General features: G+C 47.0%; 1 protein-coding gene and 1 pseudogene across 1 annotated transcript; both read right to left on the bottom strand.

Annotated features, from left to right (window-relative positions):
* Window positions 1–4,271: 4,271 nt before the first annotated feature.
* LOC147666693 (uncharacterized) lies at window positions 4,272–5,576 on the bottom strand. The gene has a single exon (XM_086948961.1). It carries the CDS (start codon window positions 5,574–5,576, stop codon window positions 4,272–4,274), a length of 1,305 nt encoding a protein of 434 aa, XP_086805087.1.
* A 2,190-nt stretch (window positions 5,577–7,766) lies between these two features.
* Window positions 7,767–9,136, bottom strand: LOC147666692 (uncharacterized; annotated as a pseudogene).
* Window positions 9,137–19,611: the final 10,475 nt, after the last annotated feature.

Genomic DNA, 19,611 nt, shown 5'->3' with positions numbered 1-19,611 from the left:
TCAGAGGTTAATGAGGTGGTACGTATAACCCAATGATTGTTTTGGCATGAGATTCTGATGCCCATTGGGTCCCTTTGGCCACCTGGCTTCTGTCCAGGGATCCTAAGCGGTTTGTCCGTGCAGGACCGACCGGGTGACCTTTCTCCCAGTGTCTGGGGCCAGGACGTGTGGGTATTTTGGATGCGGCAGCGTCTGAACTTCAATGCCCCACTCAGCGAGTACGGTGAAGTTGTTTACGACAGCTTGTTGTATTTCTTTGTTCCTCAGGCCCACCCCACCACTGATGAATCGCCGTGTGTGTCCCCCTCATACTCAGGAATTTTACCAATTCTAGGTCCCCAGTGTATCTTATCTAGGGTGTGCAGGTGTTTGAAGAGGCAGAGAATGTTACTCCGGTTCAGGATGTCATGCTGTCCGGTGTGAGGACCACCTCGTATACTACTGCTGGTGCACCCACGGTGTGAGCCCTTTCTCCCCTTTCTGGAGATGACTCTGCTGGGGTCGGTCCTATGCGGGTGTTTCCTTGGTGGCTTGAGGCAAGACCTGCTTGGGGCCACTTGCTTTGATCGTTGCTGTTCCTCGTGACATGCTGAGGCCCTGAACTTGATTGTGATGGATTAGGATTTGGGCTAACCGACTGTAGAGTTGATTTTTCCAAAGTTATCTGGGTAAGTAATTCTGCAGGAGATGGACTTGTTCTGACCGTTGGATCGTTGTCTGTAAGGTGATTTGGCCTTGCTGATGACTTTAGGCCCTTCTCACTGGAGGTACTTGGTAATATAGTTGGCTTATGCTGAATTACCACAGGCAGGGTGACCAGGGAGACCTTTTTTCCCCAGTTTTTGTCGATGAAAATTGGGTAAAACTGGGTGGCTTTGTACCCCATTGTGCGGGCAGTTGATTGTTCTTCAATGACTGCAGTTTTATCACTTTCAGCTTTTTTTTCTGTTGCTTCTTCAGCTTCTTTTTTGCTCTCCTTGATAAAGCGTGTTTGTGCGTGTCCATCACAAGTGAAGTGTGTTCCTACAGGTCTGTTCCAATGGCGTAGCTGGCCCTGAGATTTTCGCTTTTGTGGGTTGCTGACGGGTGTGTTGGTAGTTTGCTCTGCGCTTTTCCTGTTATCTGCTGTTTTCTTCTGTCATGATGGAACCCCTGCTGACTGGGTCATCTTCGGGTAATGACTGTTATGCTTGGCCCAATCGTCAATGTTGTTTAAAGTCTGTGCCTCCATACGCCCTTTCGCTATCTCAACTATGTCTTCTAGGACCTCAGGAAGGGAAGCCCACTTCTTGATGAGGTTTGAGCAATGGCAGGAGCAGTCGCCCCGGTTGGAAGCCACATGTTGGGAGATCCTGTTGTCTAGGAGGCTAATGTCAACTAGGCCCCCTGCAATTGCTTATAGAAGTTCTATTTGCACTTCCATCTTGGTCGATTGCTACAGGAGGGTTTTTATTAGTTTCGCTGGTTATCTCAATCGAGGATGATTTCTCTGAGGCCACGGTGGCACTGCTGTTGCAGTTGCGATAGTCAGCTTTTGAGTTGGAGGCCCGTGGGGATGCTAGGGGACACAACAGGTTTGGGGTTAGATCTAGGGTTCTTTCTATCTTTTGACCAAGATTGTGAAGGAAGGAGGCTGTGAGCTCCCCAACCACAGTGGACACTGGGGCCAGTGGAGCTAGGTGGGACCGGGGGGGTTTGTTGGTTTTGGCTCTTTGAATTTGTATTGGGGCTCACTGGACTCCGTGGAACTCCATCTTGGTCGATTGCTACAGGAGGGTTTGTATTGGGGCTCACTGGACTCCGTGGACTGTAGATATAGACCAAGGACATTGGGCTGGTAAATTTGCACCTTCGACGTTACTGTAGCGCCACCTTTGGGCACAGCTATGTCGGGAGTCTTGCTGATTGTAGTGTCCTGCCTATTATCTGTAAAAAGAGGGGGGTTCCACCCCATAATTGGCCTTCTGGTTGCTTTGAGTGGGGATGCTCGTGAGCTGCTCTGGCTGTTTCCTGGAAGGTCCTCAGTTCCTCGCAGGGAGAAGTCTTCTCCTTCGGTATAGGTGTATGATCGGGCGATCATCTGCTATGATCATTAACGCAGTTTTCATGAGCCGAGCGTGGGCCGGCGAGTAGAGCGTCTTGTGTAGTGCCGTTGTCACTGCTGAGGGGATCATTTTTCTTAATTAGGAAGTTTCTGATCGAGCCCCTTTGGTCTACCTCTAGTGGCTTTTCATTTGAGCGGTCTGTTAGTGATTTGCTCCTCATAGACCTTGTTATTGTCTCGTTATTGGGTGGCTCATGAGGCTTTCCGGGGTCGTGAGCAATCAGCCCTTTCTTTTGGCCCCTTGTGCCAGAAGTGCTGCTGGTGTTAACTTCTGGGTATTGGGCAAAAGCTCAGAGTCCAGGGCCAATCCCTTGTTGCCCTTTTGTCACTTTTTGTGTTGGTGTCGGTCAGCGGCTAGCGTTATGGGCTGCAGGCTTGCAGGGGTATGCAGGGGTAGGCGGGTCCCGAGGAGGTACCCGAGAGGGTTGGCGTCTCTGGCCACCCGCTCCTTTTGCAGACTTTTACAGTTCCTGTGGCTGTGGCTCTGCTGTTCTGCGGCTTCGCCGCTCACCAACCAATCGACGGGGATGCAACTGCCACTCTCCGCTCTCCACTCGCTGTGGAGGTCTTACCACTCATTGCTCGCTGCTGACCTCTCTGCTGCACTCTGCAGGCCACCAGTTCCAGAAAGCAGTTTTTTCTTTCAGTCCCTTCTGTCCCAGGATTCAGTCCCAGGTTTCAGTCGTCCTTTATTATGGATTACAGATTTTGTAGTCTTTCCGGTGGGGGTGGGGACAGGGCTTTAGGATCCGCAGGTCTGCCACAGCACTCCGTCCCCCGCAGCAGCCTCTGCAGCACCGCGACACTGCAGTGCACCACCGGGCCCCTTAACTCGCCTGCGTCCTTCCTTCCTCAGCGTCACAGGTTCCGCTTGCTTCTCGCTGCACACTGCTGCTTTAAACTGCTGCCTAAACACGTGGTTTGTCAGCCATTTGTCAACCCACAGGCCCTCAGGTGCTCTTTAGCTACTCCGGCGCTAAATTCAAGCGCTGCGCTGCTCACAATGGCTCTATTAGCAGGAGCACTGTGGAGGGCTCTCCGTCGCTCTTAACTACCAGGACCCCCGCAGAGGCAAAATCAGAAGGAGCCGCAAGGCGGCAATTCGGCATCTTCCTGGGTTAGAGGGTAGAAGAGCAAGATGAATCCTTATACAGCCATAAATTGAAGTGTTTCAACTTGTATGGTAATTGGGTTAGCTGCATGACGGGGCCCTCTGGTATTCCGGAATTCCTGCACGCCCTTTTGACTTTCAGCTTCTGGCGCTGCAATTGGCTTGTGCGTTCCGGCAGGATGTAGCAATAGGGAGCAGGGAGCTTTCCAGCTCACATTGCCCGCTTGACCTGGTAACCTAGCACCAGCTCGGGCTCCTCTTGCAGCTCCACTCCGCCCCTCAACCAACTCAGATGGCATCTGCCTTGGCTGTAGAGTGAAGAGGAGAAGGGGGAAAGCGAGCCTCTGTCGTGCAAGCTCGCTTCCGCCTTGCCTCACTTGCTCCATTCCGCTCACCTCGCTCAATCTGCCCGGCTCCGGAGATGGCCTCACGCCGGCTTTGCTTTGCTCCTCCGGCACCTCAGCTCGCAGCTGCAGACAGACTCCTCCTCCATGCCACGGGACAGGAATCAGGTGCACGTACTTCATCTTGACTCCAGTGGCATGGAGAGCACGGGACCCACGTCTAGGCATACCCGCCCCACTCGGTGTTACAAATGCAAAAAGAACAATTGATGGACAGAATGCTGAACAATGTCATACATTCACCCCAGTACAGAGATCTGGGCCTAAATCTATTGTTTTTTTGCTCACCATGCCATTCCTGTTTGGACCCAGCTATATGCAAATAAGTCTTGACCCTGCACCAATGGGAGCAGTCCAGCCCGAACTGCCAGGCCAGGTCCTCCCTGGACTGGAAACAAGCATCCTAGGACCGTTTTTTTTTTTTTTAAGTTTTGGGGCAAAAACTTTTATTAAGTGCTTAAAAGTTGTGATACGTAGTTTTTAAGGAAGTGTTACCTCACCGCTTAGGGAAGGCAGTCCACTTCAACTTTTCAATCAATGCATTTAAACTTTTACATTCCATCAGTTTGGGAATCAGAAATATTTGCAGATAGCGTTTACGGTTTTAATGGGGCCGCCACTTTAAAGAGTACAGTGGGGAAGGAGGGTTTTGTTACAGTTCTTCCTCTTCCTCACTTTCCTTCTTGTCCATGGCTGCATAGTCTCTAAGCAGGCTGAGCACCATCCTGTGGCACCCTTCTCTGTTTACCACCTCTCCATTGGTCACCAGGCGGGTCCTGGCGAACAGGAGAATGTCCTTAATACAGCAGAGGAGTCTCCAGCACCCCTGGATAGCTTCCACTGTGTACGTCCCTGGAAACAGCCCGTACAGCATGGACTGGTCCGTAATGTTTTTGTTGGGGATGAGGGCTACCAGTTCTTGTCGTAAGGCAGCCCTTAGTCTCTGGGAAAAGGGGCAGGCCCAGAAGGGATGGTGTGCTGATTCCTCTGCAGGGCATCCCCTTGGGCAGTTCCTGTGGGGGTACAGGCCTCTGCTGTGCATGAAGAACCTCACTGGCAGGCCCCTCTTCACGGTCATCCATGCTATGTTCTTGTGTCTTTTGGTCAGAATTGGGGAGGATACATTCCCCCACACATGCGTTGCCGTTGCTGGTGGCTGGCCGCTCACTGGTTCGGTGGTGTCCGTGGTCCTGATCAGTTTGTGGATTGTCTTGGGCTTCCAAAGGCAAGGAGTAACACAGTTCAGCCCAAATTCTCCCACAAACTTTTCTAACTCCCTGTAGTACCATGGGAGGTCCCAGTTGAAAGTCACTGCATCTTCCCACTTATCCCATCCCAGCCGTCTCCACACCGGGAGGAGGAAACAGCGGAACACCTTGTAGGCAGAGAGGTCTTTGTTCACATTTAACAGGGTTATTCGGACACAGCCACACACAAAGAAGGCCCCGAGGGTCATTGAGATGTCGGGGACTGCCTTCCCCCCTTTGCAGTGCTCCTTGTGCATGACTGACCGTTTCACCCTGTCCATCTGCGAGTGCCAGACAAAATGGAACACCATGCTGTTGATGGCCAGTGCTACATTGGCCAGGAGTGGCCAGGCCTGTGTCACATACTGCAGCACAGGCAGGGCATCGTGCCTGAGCACCAGAGCCTTCCCTTCAATGCTCAGGTTTTTCAGGCTCCAGACGGCCAGTTTTTGCTTCACCTTGGCCAAGCGTTCATTCCAGCTCTTCGCTGCTGCCCCTGGTCCTGCAAACCAGACATTGAGGATCTCCACCAGTCCTGCCTCAATGGGGAGGGGGAGAGGCTTGTTGCAGAGATCCCATCGCCCAAAGAGTTTGGCCTGTGACTTGTCCATGTTGATTTTCGCTCCTGATGCCTTGCCAAAGTCTGTGCACGCCTCCAGCAGGTATTGGACGGATTCCCCATCCGCGTAGAAGAGGGTGACATCGTCCATGTATAGTGAACACTTGACCTCCTTCTTCGCGTCTCTAGGTGTCTGGATCCCTTTGATATTTGGCTTCTTCCTGATGTACTCGGCGAGTAGCTCTGTAACCAAAACAAACAGAGGTGGCAAGAGCAGGCAGCCTTGTCTTACCCCAGACCTGATAGGAAAGGGGTCTGTTTTACAACCATTTACAATGACTGAACTGAAGATGTCTTTATACATTACTTTAACGTAACAGCAGAAGCGCTCCCCCAGCCCAAAACCGTGCAGTGCCCTCTCCATGAACTCATGGGAGATGCGATCGAATGCCTTCTCCTGATCTAGACAGACAAGGGCAGCCCGGATCTTGTGGTCCGTGATGTACTGGATCCTGTCCCTTGTCAGTACCAGGCTATCTGTGCCCCTGCGCCCCGGGACCTCTCAGGTTTGGTCTGGGTAAACTAACTCTCCCATGGCGCCCTTCAGTCTGTTTACTAGTGTCTTTGCAAGGATCTTGTAGTCTACATTCAGGAGAGAGATGGGGCGCCAGTTCTTTAGGTCACATCTCTCCCCTTATATTTATACAAGAGAGCAATCATTCCTTCCTTCCCTCAGAGTGTGGGGCCTGATTCCCCCCCTCTCCATCTCCTCCTACACCTGCAGGAGATTAGATCCCACAGTGAGGCATAGAACTCGATTGGGAGACCGTCACTACTTGCTGTCTTTCCTGACTTGAAGGATTTAACTGCAGGGTGCAGCTCGTCCAAAGTCAGGGGGGCATTAAGGGCTTCTCTCAATGTTGGGGAAACAGTTCTTGGGATACCAGACAGAAACTTTTCTGCTTGATCTTCCTCTGACCTCTTCTCTGAATAGAGGTCCCCATAGAAGTCTGTCACTACCTTCCTAATGTCCTCCCTTGTGTCACAGAGGGTTCCCTCCTTATTGAGCAGTTGAATCAGAGGGGTGTGCGCAGAGTGGATTTTCTTAAAGAAGGAGTTGCATTTCTCCCCCTTCTCCAAGTTCTTCACCTTGGAACAGAAAATGATCCTCCTGGATTCGTCATGAAAGTGCTCGCTCAGCTCTTTCTTGACTTCTTCCAGAGGGCTCATGACGTCCCATCCTCGGAGTTGGAGGTCATGCAGTTCTTGCAGCTCTTGCTGTAGCCTACTGAACACCCTCTTTCTCCCCCTTGCAACCTGCCTGCCCATATTCTTGAAGAAATCCTGGAGCCTGCCTTTGACCCATTCCCACCATTCCCCTGTGGGAATGGTGGGAATGGGAATGTGTCTTTCATAGCCTGCCACTGGGTGTATGTCTCCCTCAACTCCTCCTTCACCCCCTCTTTTTCCAGGATAGAGCTACTAAGTTTGCAAGTGCCTGGACCGGTCAGGAACTTGCCCGTCAGTTCCCCTTGAAAGTGGATAGCTCTGTGGTCAGAGAAATGTACTGTCACCATTGAATGTTGCTTGAGCTTCACTGATTGAGAGATAAAGATGAAGTCTATCCTGGAGCGCAAGGAGCCATCAGAGCGACTCCAGGTGAAGTTCCTGGCGTTTGCCCTAATGGCCCCAATGACATCTGTCAGGGAGGCCTCACCCACCATCTCCACCAGTAATTTTGCAGCATCCTCATCCATCCATCCATCCATCCATCCTTCCCCCGCCCTGGCCCCGCATCTACCACCTGCTTCTAGAATACAGTTGAAGTCCCCACCCATCAAAATTGTTCTTGAGGTGACCAACTGTAGCCTGAGGCACTGAAACAGCTCACGTCGCTCACTTTCGTCAGAAGGGGCGTACACATTGATAAGTCTAACTGGCTCTCCTGCCCACGAACCGTCGACGACAAGAGCCCTGCCGCCCTCCAGTTCGGTGACTGAGTCCATTGTGAAATGCCTTCCTCTGACTAAGGTAGCCACTCCTACAGACCTACTGCTGTTCCCTCCAGACCAAAAGGAAAGCCCTAGGGTCCACTGCTGTTCTAGGTGCGTGTATGATGTTGCAAAGGGGATAGAGCATTCCTGAATCATGTACACATCACACTCCTCGCTGGCAAGAAAACTCAAAGTACTAGCACATCTGCGCCTGCCTCTAATACTTCTGACATTTACGGAAAATAATGAAATAGCCATCATTAATGAGTTTTTAAGAGTAAACTTAATACTTAAAGTCTAATTATCAAGTCAAAGCAATTGGTTACAAAAACATTCGACAAGGCTACCTACAGGGCTGGTTCAGTCTCTTGTTGGGTCTCTGGTGTTAGGTCTTCCTGCTGGGCAGCTATTGCTTGCTGTTGCACGATGGCTGCTCCACACTCTTGACTGGGCTTAGGGTCTACCTCCTCTGAGGTGACAGGCAGGTCTTGCTCTTGGTCCTTGATGATGGTCTCCACCTCTTCTACTGTTGCTGGCGATGGGGGTGGGGGCGCTACCATGGAGTTTGCCAGCGCCCTCATCTCCCTCAGCACTTTTGTCACTTGCTTGAGTTGCTCATTTGGGGTGTCTTGTTCTGGCTGCTTCTCTTCTTCTGAATCCTCGAGCCAGGAGTAGGAATTGTGGGTGCTCACTGGTCTCTTGCGTTTCTTCAGAGTCCGTTGAGTGTCTCCTTTACCTGCACTCCTGTGTTGTCTAGGGACCTTCCTCCTGGTCCTCGTGGCAGTTGGGGTGGGAGTTCCCATTGGCTCACTGTGCTCACCGGGCTCAGGGATGGCAGGTGTGGTGTCGTTGGATGTCTGTAGCTCCAGGACCTTGGCTGTGTCCTGGTTGGGCAGGTCCTGTTTGGAGGCCTTCCCTCTACCAGACCTCCTCTCCCGCCTCAGGGCTGGGACTGAAGGCCTGGTCTTGTCCGCCTCCTCCGGTTGGTTACTCCATGGAGGTTTGGCAGCTTGGGGGAAGGATTTTGCTCTTTTTGGGCATTCCTTAAAGAGGTGGCCTACATCCCCACAGAGGTTGCATGGGGTTTTCTCTTTGCAGTGTGACCGTCTTGTTTGCAGTTTCTGCATACTTGCGCCGTGTAGTCCTTGCCGGTGTGGCCTGGTTTGCTGCACCTGTTGCATAGTTTGGGCTGCCCAGGGTAGTGCAGCCATAGGGAGAAGCTGGAAGGGGGGTGGTGGATTCCATCTGGGGCCGAAGGTTCCTCCTTCAGCTTCACCATCACTGTCCATATACCATCCCAGATACCGTCGCTGTCCAGGTTGCAGGAGGGATCTTTTGTCACTGTGCTGTGGCGGCGTAGGAAGGTTGTCAGGTCTCTCATTTTGACATGTGGGTTATAGACGTGCACGGTCATTCTCTTAACCTCCAGCACGAGTTGGCATTCCAGGTAGAAGTCAGAGAAAGGTTTCTCCTCCCGTCGTGACCAGCACATCTGCCAATACCTCCTGCAGATTTGTTCAGACATGAGCGTAAGTGGGTAGATGCCTTTGGGTGCATCCGACATGATGCACCAGATTTCTGCTGCTGTGAACCACATCTTGGTTACCAGCAGCTCAGTGAAGATCATCCTGCTCAGGTGCAGTGTGGAGTCATCTGACTCCACCTTCCTCTGCAGCTTTACGGTGTTGTGGAACCATGGATTCAGAGGTCTGCTCATCCTGCTGCTCTACTGTGCCCAGAAGAAGAAGAGTGATTCCTCAGGGAGCTGATAGCAGGTAGGTAATCCTCAGGCCAGTAGACAAGGTCCCCTTCAGGTGGGTGGAGGACGCAGGCAGACCCTCAGCTCCAGCAGGGTGGGTGTCCCAGCGAGGGCTGGCAGGGGTCTCCTTTAGGCTGGCAAGGGGTCCCCAGCTGACAGGCAGCTCCTTCAGGCAGTCCACAGCAGGCAGGCAGCTCCAGCAGTCAAAGCAGCCCAGCAAGTCAGGCAGCTCCAGCAGGTCAGGCAACCCCAGAAGGCAGACCTCGGCAGGCAGGCAGCTCCAAGCGGTGGGTGGCATCAGCAGGCAGGAGTCCCCAGCAGGCAGTGGTCCTCAGCAGGGAGAAAGGCAGGTCCAGAAGGCAGAAGGTCCAGAAGGCAGGTGTCCTCAGCAGGCAAAGCTCCAGCAGTAGCACTTAAAAGTGCATTTGTGTGCATATAAGCACCAAGTAGCTCTTTAGCAGAACAGTGACCTCTAGTGTCGACTAGAGGTACTGCAGGCAGGTGATTAGCCAGGATAGCTTGACTCCAGTGGCATGGAGAGCACAGGACCCACGTCTAGGCATACTCGTCCCACTCGGTGTGACAAATGCAAAAAGAACAATTGATGGACAGAATGCGGAACAATGTCATACATTCACCCCAGTACTGAGATCTGGGCCTAAATCCATATTTTTTTTGCTCACCATGCCATTACAGTTTTGAGCCAGTCATATGCAAATCAGTCTTGACCCTGCGCTTACTGGGAACAGTCCAGCCCGAACTGCCAGGCCAAGTTGTCCCAGGACTGGAAACAAGCATCCTAGGACCGGTTTCAGGCTTTCAGCCCTCATCTGCCAGGATAGCTTGACTCCAATGGCATGGAGAGCATGGGTATGCCCAGACGTGGCTCCCTTGGTCACTGTGCAACTGGATTGAAGCTAGCCTGGCTGAAGGGTGATATACCCTGAAACCGGTCCCAGGATGCTTGTTTCCCGTCCAGGGAGGACCTGGCCTGGCAGTTTGATCTGGACTGTTCCCATGAGGCACAGGGTCAAGACTGATTTGCATATGGCCAGGTCCAACCTGGGGTGGCGTAGTGGGCAAAAGAACAATAGATTTTACCCAGATCTTTTGACTGGGGGAGAATGTTTGCATTGTCAGCATTCCGTTCATCCTTTGTTTGCTGTAACACGTTTCGCCCTAAGTGTGATGGGTATGCCCAGACGTGGGTCCCTTGCTCTCTCTGCCACTGGATTCGAGCTAGCCTGGCTGAAGAAGGGTGACATACCCTGAAACAGGTCCCAGGATGCTTGTTTCCAGTCCAGGGAGGACCTGGCCTGGCAGTTCGGTCTGGACTGTTCCCATGGGGCACAGGGTCAAGACTGATTTGCATATGCCTGGGTCCAAACTGGGTTGGCGTAGTGGGCAAAAGAACAACGGATTTAACCCAGATCTTTTGACTGAGGGAGTATGTTTGCATTGTCAGTATTCCGACCATCATTTGTTTGTTGTGACGCAAATATTAAGAAGGCTTACTTCAATACCTGTGTGACTGCCTCATGTGCCATACTGGTTCAGGCTGGTGCTTCTTCAGACTTTCATCCTACCTGGTGAGTACTTCTAAGCCATGACCTTCTGTTTTTTCTAGGCCTGTGAGGTCTCTTCCTCACAAGAATGTTCTGGATGGTGGTGACGAGTAACACAGGTGGGCCTCATACTGTTGTCTCCAACCAGGCACCCAACTGTTGTGGGCAACCAAAGCATCTCTCTAGGAAAGGCCATGCTGGTGCTGCTTGCAAGAAAAAAAGATCTAAGGTCCTTCAGCTACAAACTCAGGGTCCAGATGTTGTTGGGTGAACCTTAACACCTAGCAGCAAATGTGGGTCTTCAAATTGCTGTCTGATTTTTTTTAACAACAGTAGTTTGGTGCATACCTTTAAGAACAGTGGTCGTCTCTGGTTGTAGCCAGGCAGTGTGTGCAGCAGGGGCCAACCCCTTTCTCCCTTTTGGGCCTATTTGATAAGAAAAGGTGTGTTACTGAATGATCACTGAGAATAAAGTTGTCAGTCCCAACAAAAAAGAGGTAGGTGTGCATCTTATATACCCAGAACCTTCCTCAACACAGACACAAACCTCTACACAAAATGTTTAACAATGCACCTTTAGCTTCAGCGTCCTGGCCTGATTGAACCTAGTCAGGTTCATCCGCAACTAGCAGGGGAGGACAACATGAGAAGACTAGCTCATTTAGTAGAAAAAGTTCACAAAAGTTATGTACCTGTTCTCATCCTCTCATCCAATACTGAAAAAGCACTTGACCAAGTCATTTAGGCCTTCTTAGATGTTGTACTGGACAAACTCTAACTGGGCGGGAAGTTAAAGGGAGGGATCTTGGCTGGCTAATAAAGCTCCCACAACACCAGTTAGGATTAACAGCCTCCAGTCACACTCCAGCCTGTTATTTAGCAGTCCTGTTATTTTATGGAATAGACAGGGATGTCAGTTTTCTCTACTTCTCTTGTTGAACCACTGGAAATACAGATGAGAGCCTCATTTAAAGGTTTGGGAATCCATTTTGCAGTGAATCACCAAAGACCTGACTCTTCGCTGATAACTTACTCCTTAAACTAACCAAACTATTTGAGTCCCTGCCCTAGGTCGTAGAACTACTTGATCATTTTGGGTCTGTTGAAGATTTTAAGGTCAACAAGCAAAGGTTACACATCTTAACCCCTTCCATGCTGGGCCGATTCTGCTCGTGTGCTAGGCTTTTAAAGAGTGAATGGCTTTATGACGGCCCCCAGCCGTCATGAGCACACGAGCACCGTGATGCATGACGGATGGGGGCCGTCATCAGCATGGATGGGGTTAAACTTCACGAATGCGTGCTCGGAGGTGCTACAGCGTCAAATTCTTGTCCCCTATCACTGGTTCCCCCAGTCTATCAGATATCAAGGTCTTAATATTGTATAACAGCTGGGCGACTGGACCACAGCCAACCATCCTGCACTCCAAAGAAAAGACCTAGAGGACCTCTGGCACTGGCACCTGCCTTATATTTCTAGGCTGGAACAGATCAATGTAAACAGGATGAGTTCCCCCCCAGCGAATGCTGTTGAATCTGTTTTAATACATTCCAATATCCTCTAACAGACATATATGTTTGTTTCAAACAAAAGTAATTGCATTTGTCGGTGGTGGGACAAGAAACCTTGTATCCCAGCTGCAATCTTGATGGCTCCTAGAGAGAGAGGGGGGTGGTCTAGCATGCCTCAACATGATGGGATACTACTGGGTGGTACATCTACAAAATTACTCTGAATGGGTGGTAAAGGAAAGTGAAAAGAAATGTGTAGTATCTTCTCCATGCAAGTGACTAACGCGTGGACACTCTGTGATGTCATGGCTCGTGCCGTGACACCCAGAGAGCGAGTATTAATAACGGACGGTTGGTACTGGTGTTTGAATGGGATGCTGACTGCAAAACTACTTTTGAATGTTAAAAAAGACAACTTAGGGTCAGATGTAGGAAGGCTATTACCGGCCGGTAATGTCCGAAATCGGCCGCTACCGACCGGTAATAGGCTTTTCCGATGTAGGTGGCAAATCTACCGATTCGGTAAATAACGAATCGGTATTTACCGATTCTGTATTTACGGAATCATCATTTACCGATTCGGTATTTACCGAATCGGTAAATGACATGTAGGAAGCACTTCAAAGAGTGCTTCTGTGCTTTAAGGATTCGTTATTTACCACCAACTATTAGTTGGTGGTAAATAACGAAGACCTCTCTAAATGCAAATCTGTGCATTTACACCTGTGCCATGTGACAGACATATATGCCCTATTCAGGGGTGCAACAGGGTGTCAAAGTGCCACCCTGCCACCCTTGACTCTTTCCCTATTTTACCGAATCGGTAATTACTGATTCGGTAATTGACATTCATTCCTATGGGCCTTTAGGCCCATAGGAATGAATGGCAAATACCGAATTGGTAATTACAGATTCGGTAAATACCGAATCTTAACGATTCCGTATTTTTTACCGAATTATTATCTACATAGCATTTACCGATTTGAAAATACCGAATTGGTAAAATTCGGTATTTTCGAATCTGTAAATGTCAATCACCTACATCTAGCCCTTAGTGTGGTAAAAGCGTTGAAACCTTATGATCCGGCTGCACCCTGCACTTTAACTGTTGATTCAAGTTGTTATGGTTCAAGTGCTGTTTTAACTCAAAACACTGACAATGTGGAACACACCATTGGTTTCTCTTTTAGAGTACTCAGGGAAGCTGAAACACATTCAGTAGACTAATGTGTGAAGGAAGTGTTGGCTTGTTGGTGGGCCATGGAGAAGTTTAGGTATTATCTGTGGGGTAGGAGGTTCACGTTACAAACTGACCATATGCCTTTGGTATCTATCCTGGGTAACACAACAAACAGAAACAACACACCACGCGTTGCTGGATCATCTTCAAAAACAATTACAGTTTCAATTCAATGTTGAACACATCTCAGGTGGTAAGAACATCCGTGCTGATGTTCTCTCACGCTTTCCTATGAAATGAGAAGAAGTCGAAGGAGGAGGCAAACATTTTAATGAGGAAGATTTTGATGATTGCATAGTTGCAGCTGTGGAAATACAGCACATTTGTGCTATTGAGGAGTGTGAATGGAAAAAAGCTATGGAGAAAGATGAAACTTTGAAATGTGTAATCAGCTATATTGTTGAGGGGTGGCCAAGAGAAAGGAATAGGGGTGTAGACATCCATCCTTTTGTCAAACTATATGACAAATTGTCAGTTGAAAAGGACGTACTGCTCAGACAAGAGAAGATTATCCCTATTAGTGAACTTAAGAAAGTTCTTTTGTCTAAAGCACATGAACGGCATTTGGGAGCCACTCTCATGAAGCGTACAGTGAGTGAGCATTTTTGGTGTTCTCTGATGGACCGAGACATTGATGCCATGGTACACAAGTGTGCCATTTGTTCCAGGCGTTGCATCGTTCAAGTGCCACCTTTGATTTCCATTCCCTTGCCCAACAAACCATGAGAAAAACTGGGTATTGATGTAATGGGACCTTTCCACGTGTTACCACATCAGTTATGGTTTGCCATAGTATTGGTCGATTATTACTCCAGGTGGCCTGAGGTCAAATTTGTTGACAAGTCTGACTCGAATGCAGTTGTGGAATTTTTTTAAGACATTTTTATGCGGGAGTGTTTTCCCCAAATCATAGTCTCTGAAAATGGTACACAATTTGTGTTTTCTGAAGTTGACTCATTTTTCATGGAGTGTTCCATAATTCACGTCAAGAGTTCGGTCTATCACCTACACACCAATTGTTTGGTGGAGTGCCTAAACACAATGATAGGTGATTGCATACGGTGGGCTATTTCCCACAATAAGGTTATACTAGTGGCAGTCAGGACCATGTTGTGGTTGTATAGAATGACACCATATGCCTCAACAGGTGTTTCCCGATTTGAACTGATGAAGGGCAGGAAACCATGACTGAAGTTAAGCCAGCATGAATGTCCAAATGGTTCAAATAAAGTGTGTGCGCTCAGGAGTTAGATGAAGTAGTCATAAACAAGGTTGAAACTACCCAAGCCAAACAAACGTGCTATTTTGACAAACGAAAAAATGTTTCACTGAAAACTTTGCAGTAGGTGATTTTATAAAGATCAAAAAGTCAGTCTTTGTTAAGAAAGGAGAACCCAAGTTTACTTAACCGGTGGGCGTTGACAAGATATGTGGCAGTGGTGTACATGTCAATGAATGTAACTGGTGGAATATGAACAAAATTGTAAAAGTTGATCCCCAAGTGTTGAACAAATATCCACATTTTTCAAGTACTGATGTCAAGAAAGTGATGTGACAATCAAGCCAACTCTGGTCAAGATTGAATGCCTCTTTTTCCTCTCAGGAGAAGTGGAAGGGATGTTAGGCTGCCTATTTGTTTAAGGTAGTCCCTCTCTTCTTTTCCTTTGAGCATTTTGAGGAATGGGTTTCTCCAGTGATTCGTTTGCTCACCTTTAGGTACTTTAAGCTTCTCTGTTTTTGTTCTCAATATTAATATTTTCCTGTTATTATGTATATTATTACTTTTAGTTCATTGTATCTGTGTTAGGTTGCTGTTCTTTGTATGGAGAAGAGATATGTAGTATCTTGTCCATGCGGGTGACTAGCGTGTGGACATTCTGTGATGTCATGGATCGCGTCGTGACAGTGACACGCAGAGCGAATGTTAATAACGAACGGTTGGCACTGTGTGGAAAGGACATCCAATTGCTGGCTGGTCTGTGGGATTAGCTGTTAACGACTTCAATAAACATCGCTGTTGCGCTGAACACTTTCGAGTTCTGTCGTCTCTACCAAATGTATCCCCATGGATCAAGCAGTTGCGCATAGACTGCTCTTGAATTTACCCCGGTTAGAGCATCAGCATCCACCCAGAAGCACATATCTTGCCAGACCAACAAGAAAAGTCCCTAAAATTTAACATCAAATGACATCCAAACAGGGACTCATCATGTTCCCTTGCTCAAACACTCTCATATCACTAAACCAGAACTATACCCAGGCAATTGCACCCCTGTATTTACAAGAATGGGTGGTGGAGGAATATATTACTCCAAATTATCTTTTCCAGGGAGGCATGATACAATCTGTTGAAAAATGTAAACAGGAATTCCATGTCTCCAAAGCAACCAGACTCCACTATTTCCATCTGCTGCACTGGGGGCATTCCTCACTGACTAGTAGGGCAGCCATTAGACCCCTCACACCATTTGAAAAGCTATTTCATACTCTTATGGGCTACATGCGTCTCAAATCCAGAACGTACAAAAACATACAAAATAGCAGCACTGCCCACGAGCTCTCTTTCCACCACAGATGGGAATGGAACTGCATATCAAAGATAATTGATTATCTCTGATATGAAATGGGATGATTTATCACGGGCATTCTGAAAATAATTTGCTGTATCCCTCACAGAGAATCAGCTGATATGCAGATGTATCCGTGGTATGACACCTTGCCACCTCAAACGCATGTTCCCTTTTGCCACAAAAGCATGTTGGCATTGTGGACAGGCACCTGGAATATTTGGTGGTCCTGTCTGGTGAGATAGACCATATGGAAATCTTGCAGCATATAAAAAGGACACTGGGGTATCCTTTCCCAGCCAACCCAGGAACTTTAATACTGGGACTGAGAACAGACACCGTGGAGGGTACGACTTCAGTAGACTGGGTCCTTATTGAGCATATTGTGGCAGAGGCCAAATAACTTATGGATCTACAGTGGTAAAACTAGACACCACCCCCCATGGAACAAATAACCCAGTCTATCACACTCAGAAAATAAATTTACTACGAAATGGAGGGAAGGATTGAATTTCTCTATAGGGTGGAATTCACATGCATTATACCTTCCAGACTGTGCAGACTTTGGCTGAATGCTCTTCTTTGCACACTTGGATTTGGGCAATGTTCCCAAACTCGATGCCCAACACTTCAAGACTCTGGACTCCCTCACATAATTTCCCATTGAATAAGGCCAGGTCGCACCAGAATACGCTCCTACATATATAAAGTACTATGCATGCCATAGGCTGTACCATCCCCCTCCTCTCAGAAAGGTTGTTATCGGGAGGGGGTTAGTTTACTGTTGTTATTCACAGGGAGAAATGGTTTGAACAGTAACTGACACAGTTGCCTGATCAGTATTTAACACTAAGTTCTCACGTAGGTGCACTCACAGGTTATGAAATTAGAATTGTTGTACAACCACATCTATCTTTGTTAACATTGCTTAACTAAAACCTTTAGAAACAAAAGGGATAGAACTTCAAAATGAGCTACAAGAGTTCCGTTACAAAGGTCTATAATGGTATCCAACTTTTAGTCCTTCATCTTTCTTGATGCAAGAGAGTCAGTTAACTTTGTTTAGAAATGGAAGACATATGAAATGAACAAAGATGACAACCAGCAGGAAACAATCAATCCAATATTTGTTTCCCAATGAATTATGATGTGGATTGAGAAATAGTAGACTGGGCAACTAGAAAAAGCAGACATTAATGTAAGAAAATAAAAAAGTAAAGGTACCGATATTAGCATTCATAAGAGAATCATAGTAGAAAGAGAAAATACAATCCATAACAACGACATGAACCAATCAATCAATCAATCAGGTGTTTGTTAAGCGCGACTACTCACCCATAAGGGTCTTAAGGCGCTGGGGGTGGGGTGGAGTGCAGATTCCAGTACATCAAGGAGGGGGTTCGTCGAGGAGCCAGGTCTTGAGGTCTCTTACGAAGATGGGGAGTGATGTTGTCTTTCTGAGGAGGAGCGGAATGGCGTTCCAGGCCTTGGCCGCGAGGAAGGAGAGGGAGCAGCCTCCTGATCTGGACATATTATGAAATTAAACAGATAAACGTATATATGAACAACAGAAAGGATAAATGCATTAAGTGCGGGGAAGAACGAGAGACAATAAGCCATCTCCTCTTCTTTTGTCCCTTATACTCCGCACCTAGAGCCTTGTGGGTTAAGCTTATTTGCAGAGCAATTGGCATACGCAGGCAAGCAGAGGCGTTAAGAATCTTATGTACTGACCCCAGCCCTTTAATTGCCATAGATATGGCTAAATTCTTGAAATGGGCTTGAGTAATCCGTATGCGTCTTGTTGCGGCAGGGCTATGATTATTAATTAATTTTTACTGTTGATCAGGTGTAAATACGTGGGCTTATTCATTTTATATAACCTATGTGCAATACCCCCTCTTCTGTTTAAAATGATGGACTTTGTCTTACGATTTTAGATTTTATGAAATTGAAATAATTGATATTCGGCAATAGTCTAAATTAGTTTAATCTATTCTTAGATATTTATTGAACTGTTTTATTGGATTTTATATAGAAAAACTGTTTTTTATGTATGTTTTATGAATGCTTTTATGACTTAATTGTCAAATAAAGTTATGAAATTGGAAAAAATATGAACAACATTTAGATAAATATTTGACCATTTAAATAAATACACAATACTCCCTTCTATGTCTTTAATGAAATTAGACTTTTCCATTATTAAAAACAATCCATATTTTATGTCAAGACAAGAGGCGCCTATTATATTCCTTCGCTAGAAGAATGAACCACAAAAACAAGAAACATCTATACTGGCTAGTAAAAAGATCTATAATACCAATCAGCTTGAGGTTGAAGAAAAAACAGGGTCAAGATATTTATAAAGAAGTTAGTAATTCAGCCAAGAATGATTTAAGTGGAGATGTGCAGACCTCATATTCTTTCAAACAGTGAACCAGTATGAACTTCTGGTGTTGTGGAAATCAAGAATATATCGATGATTAAGTTAATATTTTTGGTATTCTAGCAATGGAGAAGGAACCTCTATTGTAAGTGCACTACCTGGCCATTTGTTCCAAATATTTGATATTCTTGTGCAAGAAATGAAGCAAAATAACATGGTAAGTATGGCAGGAAGGCACTTTAAAGAAAAACCAATTCAATTCTTTCTTTATTCCTCCTTCCGAAGACAGGTCATAAAAGATACACAATATTAAAAACATCATATAAAATCAAGCACATCTCAGCAAATACCAACTAATTTTCTATTTAAAAGAATACAACAGCAAACAAATACAGTAATCATCCTCAGAACTAATGTGACAGTGCAAAACGATTGAGTTCATAAGAAGCAGCAGATATTATCCAAAGGTGCAAAAAACGACTGCAGCCATCAGTAGCAGCAAATATTACCCAATAATAAATTAATAATAAAATCATTCCTATAGAGGAGTTAGCAGCAGGGGTGGATATTGTAGCAGCAATACAGATATAATCCATACAAAAAAATGGTAAAGTGCATTAAAATTAAAACAGCATGCTCCTTCTCTTTGCAAAAATACTCCCAACGGCAAAGCAGATATCACAGTCATGGAGTTACTGCAAAAAGTACAGAGCCCCCTTGGACTTGGAAAATTTGTGTCTGTGCAAAAGAGGTATTCAAAATTTCCTGGTATATGGAAGGTAAAACTGACAAAAAAATACAAATGTAAAATGGTTTGACTCGAATGTTCATCACAAGGACAGGTAGTAATAGATTCCGAAGAATACTGATCCACGGGAAAGCATCTCAACCACCGAAAGGACCCCAGCCTGAATCTAGTCAACAAATTCCTCTCATACACATTTTTTACATAGAATAGAAACGGGGCAATATAGGAGGTACTTGTATAAGGCAATAATCCCAGACAGTGGGTTTGGCTACTTCAGACAGATCCCTAGACAATTCTTTGTGTTTTTGAAAGCTCACTAAAACCCTCTGTCGATCCCCTTTACCAATTAGATCTGGGTGCTCAAACAAGGAAGAATAACCAAGCTCCATAAAACAGGTTTTAATGTATTGGAG

The sequence above is a fragment of the Lissotriton vulgaris genome, unplaced genomic scaffold, assembly GCF_964263255.1.
Source record: "Lissotriton vulgaris unplaced genomic scaffold, aLisVul1.2 SCAFFOLD_1945, whole genome shotgun sequence".
Classification (NCBI taxonomy): domain Eukaryota; kingdom Metazoa; phylum Chordata; class Amphibia; order Caudata; family Salamandridae; genus Lissotriton; species Lissotriton vulgaris.
This window is presented reverse-complemented; position numbering and strand designations above follow the sequence as displayed.